A 16852-nucleotide genomic window follows, 5' to 3' on the forward strand; every position below is an offset into this window, starting at 1 on the left:
AGACAAGTTGTTCCCAACCTCAGCCACTGGGGTCATCCCGGTCCAGCTAAAGCTCCAGACCTTGTGAAGTGGAGAGATGAACCATCTCTCTGTGCCTTATTTGAATTTCGGACTCAGATTTATGAGATATAATAGTAATAAATTGTGATTTTAAGCAACTAGATTTTGGGACGCTTCACTAAGCATTAATAGTTCACAATGTGTTAAGCTACTATAACCATTACTTTAATTTATAAATGTATATACATAGATTTCATGAAATGAAGAAATTAAGTACATGCTGCATTTTGAAGACACGTCTAATAGGTTCCTTGTGCAAAACTGAAGTGAGCTTAAGCACATATTTTAACACTTTTGAAATGAGTTAATCATATATTTAATATTAAGATTTAGGACTTCCAAATTACTAAGATTTAAAAAAATAGCTGATACTGTGTCACCAGTGGTGACTAATCCAATATGGTATAATTAACAAAAATGACAGATAATTTAAGTTGCAGGGGGGAAAAAAATGAAGATCTTTCCTAAGGTTTATTATACCCACACAAAAATGTAATCCCAATAAATTGATTAAAAATAACAACAAAAAGATACGGTTAGTTCTGTACCTTGGAACCAAATAACCTGAAAGCATTTGTCAGGGGACCCACATAAAAGCTTTGTACTGATTTGTGGAAGAGTGATAACTCACTGAGCTGTTTCCAGGAGACACAGGTTCTTGGTCTCAGAGTTCCTGAGCTGTTCGCTCACCGTGCCAGAACAGCTGACTTCCCACAGCGTGTGCTTTAGTATCTCAGCAACCGAGGCCCGAAAGCGTGTTTGGAACTTCTTACTAATTAGGACGTAGAGGATGGGGTTCAAACAACTATTGAGGAATGCCAAGCCAGTGGAGAGGGGGATGCCGGCCTGAAGCACATGGTGGAAATAGCTACTGTGGTGGATTGTAAGCTCCCAAATGCTAAACAGGTGATAAGGAGTCCAACAAATCAAAAAGGCCATGACCACAGCGAGGATGGTCCAGAAATGCTTACTGGAGACCAGGATGCTTCGCTTCTTCACCTTGAATATGAGACACAAGTAGCAAATGCTCATTGCTAGCAAGGGGAAGAGGTACCCAACAATAAATTTCACCCAGGTCAGAACATGGTGCCTCACGAAAGTAAGGTCAGGATCATACTCGTGGAAATTGTTATAGCAGAGAGTGTGGTTATTGAACTCCAGAGTGTCCCGGAAGTATAGGGCAGGACCACCCATTAGAGAAGCCAAAAACCAAACGAATGTAATAACTATCAGGGAGTTCTTTAGGGTTCGGTGCCGATGAGATACGACAGGATGGACCAAGTGGATATAGCGGTCCAGACTAATCACCGTCAGGAAAAAAACACTAGCAAACATGTTCAGCTGGGCAATGAAGGAATTGGCCTTGCACAACAAGATGCCAAAGGGCCAGTGGAAATTCATGGCCACGTAGGAGATGTACAGAGGTAGGAAGAGAAGAAAAATGAAATCCGCAATAGCCAGATTGAGGAACCAGAGAGCGGTGACTGTCTTCTTCCACTTGAACCCCGTGAACCAAATGACAGTGGCATTTCCTGGAATACCCAAAATGAATGCTACACAGTATAATACCAGGGAGATCCAGTGAACAACTCCCAGGTGGGCTTTCTCCTCCAAATCAGACTCTGAGGAGTAATATTCCAGGGTATAGGAGTAGTTCTCAAATTCTTCAAATAATGTTTCGTCTAGATCTTCCATGACCTTGTCAAGTGGAGAATGAGGGTATATCTAGAAGCAAATTTTAAAAGAAAGAAAACAATGTTTAAAAGCAGAGGAAATGTTCAGTGAATAAGGAACGCCAGGCTAAAAATATTGCATCTTATGAACTGGAAAAAGTATATTTTGGGATAAGATTTGTGATTATATTCCAGACGTCCAATCTTGGTGAACCTCAAGTTTGCTCCGATTACTCTCAAAGCTGTAAGAATTGATTTTTGTAAAGTATTCAGTAAATGCCAAATTAAAACGATGCAGGTGTAATTCCTCTCTCCGTAAGACCTATAGGCCTGACTAGAGAGAATCTAACATTCGATAGGCATATATTAGGTTCTTACTCTGCACGATTATTTTATGGAAGGTACAAAAGAAAACAGATGAATACTTACACGGTGATGACTTCAAATCCCTTAGTGGTACCCTGACTTCCCAAGCTATGGACAGAGTTCCAACTGCTTCATCAATCCGCCCACCTGGATGTCACAGACAGGTGCTAGAGATTTTAATACCCTATTTTGTATCCATTGATGTTTTGATTCTATGTTTATGAATGCAAATATGTCCATAAGAATTATGTCAGTATGGAAGGCTTTTCAACCAAAAGGTATCCTTGGGAGTAAACTTGACTATGACCATTTAATTTCTGTATCAATTTCCCATAGAGTGCAGCTAAGCTTTACTTAAAATTTTATTTTATTGAAATTCCTTTGAAGTAATTTGAATTAATGATCTTTTACATTTACAACAAAAATCTGATTTTTCTTTAAAGTTTATTTATGTATTTGGAGAGGTCGGAGGGGCAGAGAGAGGGAGAAAGAGAATCCCAAATAGGCTCCGTGCTATCAGCACGGAGTTTGGGTCTCAAACTCACAAACCGTGAGATCATGACCTGAGCTGAGATCAAGAGTCAGAGGCTCAACCAACTGAGCCACCCAGGAGCCCTGAAAAAATCTGATTTATTAATCATTTTATTTTGTTTATGTTTGTCCATACAAAAATGTGTCTATTATAATTTCACCCAAACTTAAGTTCTCTTTCATGACCTTTTCTCCCCCCTCCTATCAAGGGTTAAGAAGATGGAAAAGGCATCTTTTCAATCAGAGTCAAGTTTTGCTGGGTGCGATTTTAACAACCTCAATTTTATTTCTTGTTATTTCTGTCTGTTATATTCAAAATCAAGTAGAAAAAAAAGATGAATAGTTGCATTTATTTCATGGAGCTACAATCATGAATGGGGCAAATATATAAGATCTGGGATTACAGTAGGGTTAGAATGAAGAGGTCAAAATGTCCCATGTTGCTCAGAGACATCTCACACTCCTGCTAACGCTGAATTTATCATCCCACCTAAAATTGTCTGAGGAATCTGGCAGGGCATAATTAAAAAATAAAAGCAGGGGCACCTGGGTGGCTCAGTCAGTTGAGCATCCGACTTCGGCTCAGGTCATGATCTCACAGCCCATGGGTTCGAGCCCCGCGTCAGGCTCTGTGCTGACAGCTTAGAGCCTGGAGCCTGCTTCAGATTCTGTGTCCCCCTCTCTCTCCACCCCAACCCTGCTTGTGCTCTGTCTCTCTCTTTCAAAGAAGTGAATAAACATTAAAAAAAAAATTTTTTTTTTAACTAAAAGCAATTCATTAGCATCCTCCCAGACCCAGCCACCCTTCTTTATTTTTCAATATTCAGCTCAAATGCCACTTTTTCCTAGAAACATTTCTTGACATCACCTTCCCCCAGATAATTATAATAAGAAGAACTATTATTATAAATAATAGTCAATGTTATTGGGAATTGTTTTGGTGCCAGGCATGTATGATATAACTTGATTCTCATAAGACTCTTATAAAGTGGGTAAGTGGTCCTATTACTATTCCCATTTACAAGAAAGGATACTGATGTTTGAAGAAGCTTAGTGAGTTTCTCAGGATCACACAACCAATAACCGGAGAGTCAGGATCTAAATTCAGATCTGTTGAAAACAGAGCCTGAGCTCTTAGCTACTACAATAGTGTACGACACTGTGCTCTTATTGTACTTAATATACTATATTGTCATTGGTTTATCATTGATTTCTGCCCTACCAAACTCTCAATTCCTTGAGAACAATGCCTGTCACCTCTGAACCCCATGGTCCCTAGCAAAGTCTTAACATATCACAGGTGCTTAACAAGGGCTGAAGAAATGATTGGCTCTGCTATAAACCCCGTTCAGAACCAAAGGCAACAGGAGAGTTTGTGAGTTCACCCCCAAGTCACCGTCATCGCCAGAGTCTCTCTGACCTTGAGCACCCCCAGGATCTTGGCTTTTCTCTTGACACCCGGTCTTTTCCTTCATGTACCCTACTTCAGGGAGCAAGAATTGGCTTCTTTCTTGCCGCCCTTTGCTTGCAGGTCTGGGATCTAACTCTGCCCACCGCTTCTGGTCCCTGACCCTCCTCTGTGTCAAATCTTTTCTAGCCTAATGTCTAACTCCCTGTCTTGGTTTTCTGCCTATATACTGGGACACCCTCACCTTCCTGGTGGTTATGACCTTTTAGGCTGTTAGGAATTCTGCAGCCCAACGGTCCACCCAGGTGGCAGTCTAAATCACCTTACAAAATCCTAAGCAGGAGGCAGAAGGAACCTCATTCTCCAAACACAGAAAGCCAGTGGAAGACCCCTAACTGCACTACAACGATTATGCTCACCAAAAGTCAGAAACCTCTCCCTTCCAATGCCATTACTGACCCTACTGGGCCAGAATGATCATAGGACCTGCCGAACGACACCAACCACCTCTTTTCCCAGTTCTCTTGGTGGAGGGGGGCAGCACCTTGCAAATGAGTGCCCTAGCTCGTCCGTTTCAGAATCCCTTCGAACAGAAAACCCTGAGGTTCACAGAGGTTCCCAATCTTCCAGAAAGCAGATGAGTTGACTAGACACAACGCCCAGTTAGTGCAAGCTGGAGAAAGATCTTCAAGAGTTGCTAAATGTTGCCCAGCTGACACCTTCACAGGAAATATAATCTAGGAATTCCCCTACGATTTAGAGCAGATGTTTTTGTGTGGTGATGATGGTGAGGGGTGTGGGTAGGATGGAGAAAAGAGACAAGTAAGGCAGAGTTCAGCAACTGTCCTCCTGAGAACTTGGACAGACAGTTAACCCTTAAGGACGTATTCTTGTATAATTCTTTTTTTTTTTTAACGTTAATTTATTTTTGAGACAGAGAGAGACAGAGCATGAATGGGGGAGGGTCAGAGAGAGGGAGACACAGAATCTGAAACTGGCTCCAGGCTCTGAGCTGTCAGCACAGAGCCCGACGCGGGGCTCGAACTCACGGACCGCGGGATCATGGCCTGAGCCGAAGTCGGATGCTCAACCGACTGAGCCATCCAGGCGCCCCAATCTTGTGTAATTCTTATACCTTGCTGATATGTTGCTTTAGTTTATAGGCACCTCCGGACCTAATTAAGTTTCCAAGTCTCACACCTACCCACCTATCTAGCAACTATATTAGTTTCATAGGGTTGACAAGACCAAGTGCTCTAAACTTAAAATCTTAAAATTTTAGGGGCGCCTGGCTAGCTCAGTCGGTTAAGCAGCCAACTCTAGATTTTGGCTCGAGTCATGATCTCACAGTTCGTGAGATCGAGCCCCGCAGCGGGCTCTGCACGGACAGTGCTGAGCCTGCTTGGGATTCTCTTTCTCCCTCTCTCTCTCTCTCTGCCCCTCCCATGCTCTCTCTCTCTGTCTCTTAAAATAACTAAATAAACTTAAAAAAAAATCCGAAAATGTTAAAACAAATTTTTTGTCTCACAATCTGGAAGCTGGAAGTCTGAAGTGAGGTGCAGGCAGGGTCGTTTCCTTCTGAGGGAGGTCTGTGAGGGAGAATCTTCCCTAGCTTCTGGTGGTTTGCTGGAAAACTTTGGCATTTCTTGGCTTGTACATGTGACACCCTAATATCTGCCTTCATCACCACATGGCGTTCTCCCTGTGTGAGTCTCTGTGTCCAAATTTCCCCCTTTTATAAGGCCACTGGTCATACCGGATTACGACCTACCCTAATGACCTCGTTTTAACTTGATGACCTCTGTAAACACCCTAATTCCAAATAAGATCACATTGTGAGATACTGGGGGTTAAGACGTCAATATATCTTTTTGGGGCGGCCACAATTCAACCCATAACATTAACCTAGTGCTGGCAGCCACCATTTCTGAATTGTAATCACTCATTCATTCAGTACGTATTTAAAAAAATTTTTTTCAATGTTTATTTTTGAGAGAGAGACAGAGACAGAGACATGCAGACCATGAGCAGGGGAGGGACAGAGAAAGAGGGAGACACAGTCTGGAGCAGGCTCCAGGCTCTGAGCTGTCAGCACAGAGCCCCATGTGGGACTCGAACTCATGAACCACAAGATCATTTCAGTACGTATTTAGTAAACGCCTCCATTTCTCAGGGACTATTCTAGTGAATTGTGCTTCTTCACTACATGAGACAATTATTTCTTCCCTCTTAGTTTTTAGATTCTAGCAGAAGGGGATAGACAATAAAAAAGCAAATGACATGATGTGTTAAAAGGTGGTAAGGGCTATAGAAAAAACTGGGGGGAAAAGAACAGAATAAAGGGAAGAGGTAAGGTGCTTTTAACTTTCAGTGGAGTGGACAGAGAAGGACTCTTTGAGAAGATGGCAACCACAAAAGACGGGGGGCACGGGGTAAGGGAGTTTGTTATGTGGATCTTGTAGGCGAGAGTGTTCCAGGCAGAGGGAACAGCCAGTGCAAAAGCCTACGGCAGAAGCGCCTCTGACATATTCCAGAAACAGTAAAGATGCCAGTAGAGCTAGAATAGGGTGAGCGATGGGAGCAAGGGGAAGAGTAGAAGAAAGGAAGCAAGAAGGATGCGGGGGAGGTCAGATTGTGTGGACGGTTGAAGGCCGCTGAGGGACTCTGGCTTACACTCTAAGGGAAATGGGCCGCCATTGAAGGATTTTGAGCAGAGGTGAAACGTAATCTGTTTCTATTATCAAACAATGCCTCCTTCTGCTCTGCTGGGAATAGACTCTTGCGTGTGGTGGTGGCAGTGCGGCCAAGCGAATATAGAAGTAGCAAGACCAGTTAGAAGATTATTGCGAGACGCCTGGTCAGAGAGGAGAGTGGCTTGGATAAGGGTGGTAGCAGAAGTGATGAGAAAGGACTGGATTCCTTTTTTTTTTTTACGTTTATTTATTTTGAGATCGAAAGAGAGGGGTGGGGGAGGGGCAGAGAGAGAAGGAGAGGCAGAATCCCAGTCTCCACACTGTCAGCGCAGAGCCCACGGCAGGACTGAAACTCACGAACCACGAGATCATGACCTGAGCCAAAACCAAGAGTCGGAATCTTAACCGGCTGAGCCACCCGGGTGTCCCGGGGCTGAATCCTATCTCTGTTTGGAAGCCAGAATCCATAGGTTCCTTGGTGGATCAGGTGTGAAAGAGGAGCGTCAAAAAGGACCCCCAGCTTTTAAGGGGCCCTCTGTCCCAGAGTCTAAGGCCCTCTACCACCCTGTGTTCCCTCTTCTCATTGGCTGGGACATGGATCCAATGAGGAGCTATCTCGTACCACGTGGATGAGGGAAACATGTTTTTTTCATAAGCTAGAAGCAGCTTGGGCCGTCAGATGACCTCAAGGAGCAGAGAGGCCCTACCTCTTCGGACTTCCTTTCTCTACGTGACTAAGTGAGAAAATATTTGCCCCACTATTGTTTTGGGCTCCTGGTAAAGCAGCGGGGCCTGTATCCTAACTAACTTAGCTCCTCTAGACCTTGCCTTGAAGCACTGGGCTGGAGACCTAGCAGTGCCCGCCTCCCGTGAAGGGAGGCTGTAAGAAACCCTCAAGGAAGGAGCTACTCTTAGCAATGGTCATGGCTCCTGGAAACGTACTGGCAGAGAGAAAGCGGGGAATCTTCCCTTAGGGACAGCAGAAAGAGGAAGAAGCTGCCTTTGTAAGGGGGGAGTCTCTCTTACCCAAAGCAGCATTTCCATTCCTCTTAAAATTTTTTTTTTAACATTTATTTATTATTGAGAGACAGAGAGAGACAGACCGTGAGCAGGGGAGGGGCAGAGAGAGAGGGAGACACAGAATCCGAAGCAGGCTCGAGGCTCTGAGCTGTCAGCACAGAGCCCGCCGCGGGGCTCGAACTCGCGAACCGCGAGATCAGGACCTGAGCCGATGTCGGACGCTTAACCGACTGAGCCACCCAGGCGCCCCTCCATTCCTCTTTAGATGAGAAATGTACTTTCTGATTTGCCATAGTCACCACCATTTCCAAATCACTCATTTATGATACTTTCAAGAATACTGTCAGCACTTGAATTTGTAATCTTTGCTTAACACTGTGCCCTGTATCTAGAAAGAAATAAAATGATTGCAAAATAAAACTGTACACATACGAGACAGAGTACAAATAAAGTATGGATAATGCAATCTCAAAATTACACCTGCAATCTCGGGGCACCTGGGTGGCTCAGTCGGTCAAGCGTCTGACTTCGGCTGGGGTGGTGATCTCACGGTTTAGGGGTTCGAGCCCCACGTGGGGCTCTGTGCTGACAGCTCAGAGCCTGGAACCTGCTTCGGATTCTGTGTCCCCCTATCTCTCTGCCCCACCCCTTCTCGTGCTCTGTCTCTCTCTGTCTCTCAACAATAAATAAATGTTAAAAAAAAATTTTTTTTTTAAAAACAAAGAGCAAAAAGAGAGACAAAAAGAAAGCATGAAAAAATGTGTCCTCAATCTAATCATGTGGGTACATGCACACACACACACACATAACACACATGTTTTTTGAGAAGTGATGGAAGGCTGGCAATCAGACTCAGTGGTGAAACTGGAGAAACATCTGGGCAATAGAAATGAGCCTTGCTGGGCCGTAACCAGAAAGGGAGATGAATAGCAAGCGAATTAAGTCTTTGAACCCGGGCTTAAAGGAAACCCTGTCATTTATTACATAGGCAGAGGCAAACAGTCTTGGCTGGCAGTGACTTTCCACTGAGACCTCATATAGCTTTCTCAATTTGGAAATGCTTGGAACAGCACAATAAGAATGTCAAGATGAGATGTTCAGACTTGCATGAAAAGAGGAAATAGCTACTGTATTTGTCTTAAACCATATGTGCTGCTGAAAGGCAAATAAATAACTGTGCCTGAGATAAAGACTAACAGATATATGTGACCGTAAAAGCTCTTGAGTAGCCACTTAACTAGGTGCCAGGCTACGCGGTGGGTGTGCATATATGCAGATCCATCAAGTCTGTTAGAAATGGGTGATAAATGCTCGGTGTGGAGCAAAGGTCGGAGGACTACCCCTGAGGTTTGTGGTTTGGTTTCCAAACAGTATGAAGAGCGATGTTTACTGCAGGGATTCGGATTCTGAGAGGACCCAAGTTATCACATTCCTGGGTTACATTTACCCAGATACTCAAGTGGCCAATGTCTGGTCCTGGAGCAGAGAACTGTATTTTTAATTAAATAAATTGGTCTCTGATCAATTCAGATTTAATAGATAGTAAAGTCTGAACTCTTTTCTGAACAAAGAGATTTCACTGCAAGAATCCTGGCAGAAAAGTGTGGTGATAAATAGTCTGTAAAACCCAGATGATTTGGGGGAAGGACATCTGGTAGAAATGTGTATCATTAAACTTTTAAATGTGGCTTTAAACTTTTAAACTTTTAACTGTGGCTTGGCGATAGAGGGAAACATTTTGTGTATCTACCTTGACAAAACACAAGGATTCCTTCTGGCAGAACATTTGGTGAGTGCAAGGGGGTTTAATTTAGTTCCACAATGATGAGTTAGATGGATTTTTATGGACCACTGCAAAAATGTACACCTAACAGAATCTTAAGAGAATTTAGTCTCTAAACTCCTTTGAACAGAGAGAAGGATATGGTGTTGTTGATCTTTGTCTATGTGGATTGCCCGTGTAGGGTTCCCTAAAAACCTGGTAAAAAAGAATTGAAGAGCTGAATGTGTCTCCTTTGAAAACCTTGAGGGGACATGTATTTTGCTTCTGAATGAATGACAGAAATGAGTGGAACAGATCAATGGACATGACAGAGAAACTCTGGTGAAAACCACAGATCGGTGACCCAGCAAAACTTTATTTTTCAAGGGCTGTCTTCTTAGGGAAGAGAGATTTTTTTTGAAAAGCATATGTGTATGTGTGTGTCGGCAGGCGGGGGAGGGAGGGGAGCTGGGGGGAGTTATTTGGGAGCATTGCTCAGTATTTTCCACTAGCTATCAAATGTAAACTCGATACCACACCCCAGATTATACCCAAGATGTCTGACACCAGTAGAGTATTTTGCTACCCTTTGGTTGAACAGTCTCTGCTTGGAAGATGTTGAAGTATGGCAAAGTTTTTTTAAAGGCACCTGTTGATTGTTTAAGGGAAGCCAGGGAAGTTTAAATGGAAATTAAAGGCTGGGGGTGAGATTGATGGCTCCCGTTGTTTGGGAGGTGGTAGAATAGTGATTGCCACAGAGCTTCTCCCATCCCAAGCCCTGGCATGACACACACCTGAATAGAGAAGCATCTTGCCTATCTGTCGTTCCTATGTCGTTTACTACTACTTAATGTCAGACACGAAGATAAATAACGATCGCCCTTGGCATACTAGGAGGCTGGGAGTATTTTGGTTTGGCTCAAAGAAAGGGAGTGTTCTGGTAACGAAGGCCTTTGAATGTCGTGCTTAAGTATTTGGATTTCATTCCGTCGCCAGTTGGGAACGAATAAAAATGTGTGTAGCTGGGAGTGACATCGCCAAAGCTTTGTTTTTGTAAGGATCATCCGGCAGCAGTTTGGGAGAATGTTGCCACGATTGAAGACAAAGAGGGAAGGGCCTTAGGCATGAGAGTGAGAATAAAGATGAGGGAGACATCGTTTGAGAGACGTTCACTTCGGAAATTAATAGAAGCTTTCAGGAAGCCTCGCTAAACTGCGTTTAACCTTCACAATAACTTTTTTATGCAGCTGGCATTAAGGTCCACCTCAGATAGAAGAGCCAACTAATTTTAGGCATACAGATGTTTTATTCACTTTTAAAGGCAGTGGGGTTGGGAGAGAGTTCTTCCTTTATGGGAAAAAAAACCACAAGTGAATTGAGTGGAAATGAAATGATACCTATTTCGTTCTGTTGGGATCAAGGTCTTTTCATAAAAGGCACTTGCCGGCTGACTAGAAGTGTAACCCCCACGCTTCGCTTGGACAGTTGAAGAAGACGAAGCACATATTTGAAAAGTCAATGTCTACTTACGTTTCAGTTGTTTTAATGCTCCACCCAGAAGATAATATCCAGATTTGTGCAATCCGTATGGCCCTGTGGACGGCTGGGAGAAAACAGAGAATGGTTAACCTTGGGTCAGGGAGAAACTTTTAGGCTTAATTTCTCTGCAAGACTTTCAGCTAATTAACACACAGATATAATTTAAATATCCAGCAATAGGGGCACCTGGGCGGCTCAGTCGGTTGAGTATCTGACTCTTGATTTCCGCCCAGGTCAGGATCCCAGAGTCACGGGACTGAGTCCCACGTTGGGCGTGGTGCATAGTGCCTGCTTGAGATTCTCTCTCTCTGCCCCGGCCCTGCTTACTCTTGTGCTCTCTCTCTCTCTCTCTCTCTCTCGCAAAGAAGTTAATAAAGAAATAAATATCCAGCAATAAAGTGGTCTATGGGCTCTGGAATCAGAATGCCTGTTGTCAGATCCTAGTCCCATCTCTTCCTAGCTGTGGTATCTTAGACAAATCAGCGATTCCCTCAAAACCTCAGTTTCCTCATTTGACAAATGGGCATAGTAATAGCACTAACTCATAGGGTTGCTGTGATAATCACAAAAGGAAATCCTGAAAAGGTGGTTTGGCTCAGTATCTGGCACATTAAGCGTGTTCAGTAATTGTAGCTATGGATTATCACCAGTTCAGGACTAACCAGAGCGGGAAACTGGCTGGCTCCTGTGAGAAGGGCATTCGACTCCTGGGGCACCTGGGTGGCTCAGTCGGTTGAGTGTCCGACTTTGGCTCAGGTCATGACCTCGAGGTTCGTGGGTTTGAGCCCCGCGTCGGGCTCTCTACTGTCAGCGCAGAGCCTGCTTCGGACCCTCTGTCCCCCTTTCTCTCTGCCCCTCCCCTGCTTGCACGCTCTCTCTCCCTCAAAAACAAACAAACATTTAAAAAAAGAAGAGCATTCGACTCTTGATCTCGGGGTCCTGAGTTGGAGCCCCATGCTGAGTGCAGAGATCACTTAAATAAATAAAACCTTTAAAAAATATAAATAAATAAACAGACACTCGTTTTGTTTTGTGGGCTTCTTATTTTTCAAAATATTGAATCTGTATGGAGTTCACACATTGTTAGATGCCTGTTTTCTGAAGGTGTTTGAGTTGGGGGCTGCCATTATTATCCCCAAATCTGGCCAAGAGTGGTGAAAACATAGAATACCATAGAGCATTATAGTCTTCTTACTTCTCTCATTTATAAAGCTACTTATTTACCTCTGAATAAAGATATAGTCTAGGTCTTTTACATTTTTCTTTCTTTCTTTTTTTAATGTGAGCTCTATGCCCAACATGGGGCTCAAACTCATGACCCTGAGATCAAGAGTTGTGATCAAGATGTACATGCCCTACCAACTGAGCCAGCCAGGTACCCCAACATAGTCTAGGTCTTTATCTCACTTTTTTCCAAATTTTATTCAGAGTCTGGGAGAATCACCATCATCAATAATGTAATGTTTCAAAGCCTTAGTCACAGCAAAGAGAATTCCTCAAATCAGTATTTCTTTGAAAAGGGATTTTTCAAGTAATTTTTTAGCAGAAGGAATATGGGTACTGAATTTGAAAACCTTGGGGCGCCTGGGTGGCTCAGTCGGTTAAGCGGCCGACTTCTGCTCAGGTCACGATCTCGCGGTCCGTGAGTTCGAGCCCCGCGTCGGGCTCTGTGCTGACAGCTCAGAGCCTGGAGCCTGTTTCAGATTCTGTGTCTCCCTCTCTCTCTGAGCCTCCCCCGTTCATGCTTTGTCTCTCTCTGTCTCAAAAATAAATAAACGTTAAAAAATAAAAATAAAAAAAGAAAACCTTGATGGCACAGGACTTGTGTAACCATATTTTTGTAGAGCATATGACTAGACCACTACTGGAGATCCGAGTTTTCCCAGTTTTGGGATATTTTCATTCATATAAACAATCAACACCAAAGCTTTAATCCTTTTTTAGTGTCTCCTGGCAGTGTTGTGTCTCCTGAAGAATGGATTTTAGAGCACCTCACAGAGTACATAACTTTTCATAAATAGATGCCACCCATGGCTTAAATTCAGAAAAGTTTGGGCCACACAGTGGAAGTCTGCAGCTACCATACCTGTTTGCTATTCTATTTCATCATTACTTGGCACTAAAGACATTTTGCTTCTTAATCACATATTGTCAATGACATTTACAGAATAGGGGCAATACTGGGTTTAGGGTGGAGACTGGGCAGCCATTGGATTCTTATTTTAATTTATATTAAGATATTTCCTCTGTGAACGAAAGAGAAGGCTATTCTCCTGCAGGAGAAGGAACAAAAGTCAAGGGACTTGTAGAACAGACCCAAGTTGCAGCCATTTCACAAAACAATACTGTTTATCATTCAGAGAGGTAGTAAGTGAACTTGGTCGTGGAGGTGGAAGAGAAACTGGTTTTGGTTGCAACAGTAATGTTTTTTTCAACACAACGGCAAAAATGTGCGGGGTGGTGGGAAGGGCAACGGTGCTAGAACTTCCTCCCATTCATGGAAGATTATGCCTTACAATATATATTTATATAATGCCTGACAATAGTTTTGCCTCCCCCCCACCCCCCCCACCCCCCCACCAAACTGGGAGGACGTAGGAGGGAGTGTGGGATGAAGTGTAGTCGTGGAAGATAAAATAAAGCCTAAGTTGAAAGTCTTTCCAGTTGGTCATTACCAAACAGTTGGGTGCCAGAATCATTATTTTGATGGTTTGGAGCCATTCGTCATGAACATTTAAAATTATTTCATGCTAATAACTGCAAAGCTGGCAACCTCAGCTCTCCACTTTGTCATGGTCAATCTGTATCAGGAGTAGTTTGTTGAGGTCGGCAAAACAGATTCTGAAAAGACCACCGGAGGGTGAAAGCAGTGTAAAAGGAAGGACCTAGGAGACCGAGGGCCCTTGAAAAGTTACATCTTTGCTGGAATGGCTGAAGGAAACCAGTGAGAAAGGAAAACTGAAGGAGTCTGATAGCTGTCTTCACATACTTTAAGAGGAGGAAAAAGTAAGACATTACTGTGTTTCTCATGTTGGAGCTAGGACAAAAAAATGTTGGCATAACAGCCAAGAAAATTTGGCTTCGTAGAAGCAAGAATTTATAGCTGTTCAAAACAGAGAATGTTAAAAAATCTACCAAACAGCAAATGGAGCAAACAGATACGTCGCATTGGGTGGGCACTAAGGGGGCTCGGCACAGGCAGGCTGCTGGTTGGGGATGTTCCAGAAGGCACTGATGCACGCACAAAGAAGGGGTCTTTAACACCATTCTTTCTTTAGTTAAAAAAAAAAATTCTTTTTTGACGTTTATTTATTTTTGAAGGAGAGAGAGACAGAGTGTGAGGGGAGAGGGGCGGAGAGAGAGGGAGACAGAATCTGAAGCAGGCTCCAGGCTCTGAGCTGTCAGCACAGAGCCCGACGCGGGGCTCGAACCCATAAACCACGAGATCATGACCTGAGCCGAAGTCAGACATTCAACCGACTGAGCCACCCAGGCGCCCCTTTTTTTTTAGTTTTTCAAATGTTTCTTTATTTATTGAGACAGATAGAGCACAAGCAGGGGAGGGGCAGAGAGAGACGGAGACACAGAATCCAAAGCAGGCTCCAGGCTCTGAGCTGTTAGCACAGAGCCCAACAAGGGGCTCAAACTCACGAGCTGTGAGATCATGACCCGAGCCGAAATCTGACACTCAACCGACTGAGCCACCCAGGCGCCCTACAGTCTGTTTCTTATTAAAACAAATGAGAGCCATTTACCTCAATACACTACTGTGGATAGTTTGTGATCTATCTCTGAACATCTGGATATCTCACTCTATAAATTAATTCAAGGACTCCTTTGCAACTTACAATTACAATAATACTTTACAACTATCCCACTTATGGGAATGTTTCCTTATCGTTTGTCCCCCTTGGTCCACCCAAAAGTTCAGATTGCACGGCACAGGGCCAAGATTAGGGTGAGGCAAGCGAGGCGGGGTCAGACAAGTGTAGGGCCAGATCCTGACTTCACTTAAAATTTTGGTATTTTGTTCAGCAGATTTTTTTTTTGCATTCATTTTGATTAATGCAGTTTTTGGTACTTTGTACAATTTTGCATCAGTTGACTCACCCTGGTGCTGGCCCTGCCACTTAAGTCCACAGGTACTAAGTAGCCTGGTGTGTTGAAAGAGCACTGGAACTAAGGAGACACCAAGTCTTAGTTCTGTGTGTCGCCAGATGCAGGACTTTGGATGAGTCCCCTTCCCATTTGGGATCCCAGGCATCTCATCTAATTTTATTTAAAAAAATGTTTTTGGGGCGCCTGGGTGGCGCAGTCGGTTAAGCGTCCGACTTCAGCTCAGGTCACGATCTCACGGTCCGTGAGTTTGAGCCCCGCGTCGGGCTCCGGGCTGATGGCTCAGAGCCTGGAGTCTGTTTCCGATTCTGTGTCTCCCTCTCTCTCTGCCCCTCCCCCGTTCATGCTCTGTCTCTCCCTGTCCCAAAAATAAATAAACGTTGAAAAAAAAATTTTTTTTTTAATTTTTTAAGCTTATTTAATCATTTGTGAGAAAAAGAGAGAGAGAGAGAGAGTGCTCAAGGGGCGCAGAGAGACAGAGAGAGAGGAAGAGAGAATCCCAAGCAGGCTCTGCACTGGCAGCGCGGAGCCTGACGTGGGGCTCAAACCCATAAATGGCGGGATCACGACCTGAGCTGAAACCAAGAGTCAGACGCTCAACTGACTGAGCCACCCAGGCGCCCCGGTGACATTTAATTGTAGACTTTTATGAGAAGCTAAAAGATGGCAGGACAGTGTATTCTAGGTCTTTTACTACTCCAAGCAGCACCAAATCCGGTGCTTTGCACAGAGTGGGCATTCGAAAAGTGTCTTCTAATAAATGGGGGGGGGGGGCTTGTTGCACACTGAAACAAAATTATAGACCCAAGTTCCAGAATGAAAAGTCCACACAAATTAAAAACATTCTGCAGGGGCGCCTGGGTGGCTCAGTTGGTTAAGCGGCCGACTTCGGCTCAGGTCATAATCTCGCGGTCCGTGAGTTTGAGCCCCGCGTCGGGCTCTGTGCTGACGGCTCAGAGCCTGGAGCCTGTTTCAGATTCTGTGTCTCCCTCTCTCTGACCCTCCCCCATTCATGCTCTGTCTCTCTCTGTCTCAAAAATAAATAAACGTTAAAAAAAAAAAAGATTAAAAAAAAAAAACATTCTGCAAATAAAAATCAAGCCTCCCCAAACAAGAATATTATCCGTCCTTCATTCTTCCCATAAAAAAAAAAAAAAGAATTTGAAATCATTGCTCTTTGATTTATTTAATTATGGCAAATTCTTATTGCTTCTTTTTTTTTTTTCTGGGAAATATTCTATTCAAATATTTCAGGTCTTTAGTGAAGCAGACTTGTGTAATCATCCAGCCCTCAGGGATTTCTTTCCATCTAAAGATACTAGTACCACCCTAATGAGTCAGATTTTATAAAATGTAACATCTGTGAGAAAAAAATTATAAACATGCAACCGTACCCAAAACAGCTGGAGAGCTGCAGGAGAAATAGAATCTCCACTTCCTAACTAGTTCTTCCTGCCTAAGTTTGCATAGCTAGAAGGTAAGGAGAGAAAGCATTTATATTTTCTCCTTTTCTTTCCTTGACTAAGAAAGAAAGAGAAAAAGAAAAGAAGGAAGGACAAAAGGAAGGAAGGAAAGAAGGAAGGAAGGAGGAAGGAGGGAGAGAAGGAAGGAAGGAGAAAAGGAAGAGAGGGTAGAAGGAAGGAATAAGGGAGGAAGGAAGGAAGCAATAGATTGCAGTTCAGTG

The 16852-nt window shown here is 43.6% G+C and overlaps 1 protein-coding gene across 2 annotated transcripts in view; it reads right to left on the reverse strand.

Annotated features, from left to right (window-relative positions):
• Positions 1-203: 203 nt before the first annotated feature.
• Positions 204-16852, reverse strand: part of CMKLR2 (chemerin chemokine-like receptor 2) — a 45012-nt gene continuing 28363 nt past the window's right edge. For both annotated transcript variants that reach the window (XM_043577614.1, XM_043577615.1), the window contains 2 exons: positions 11044-11116; positions 204-1785 (listed from right to left, as the gene is read on the reverse strand). In XM_043577614.1, coding sequence (XP_043433549.1) covers positions 688-1755 — 1068 coding nt within the window. In that variant the 5' untranslated portion in view covers positions 1756-1785; positions 11044-11116 and the 3' untranslated portion in view covers positions 204-687. The remainder of the gene's footprint in view (positions 1786-11043; positions 11117-16852) is intronic.

This window comes from Prionailurus bengalensis, chromosome C1 (genome assembly GCF_016509475.1).
Source record: "Prionailurus bengalensis isolate Pbe53 chromosome C1, Fcat_Pben_1.1_paternal_pri, whole genome shotgun sequence".
Taxonomy (NCBI): domain Eukaryota; kingdom Metazoa; phylum Chordata; class Mammalia; order Carnivora; family Felidae; genus Prionailurus; species Prionailurus bengalensis.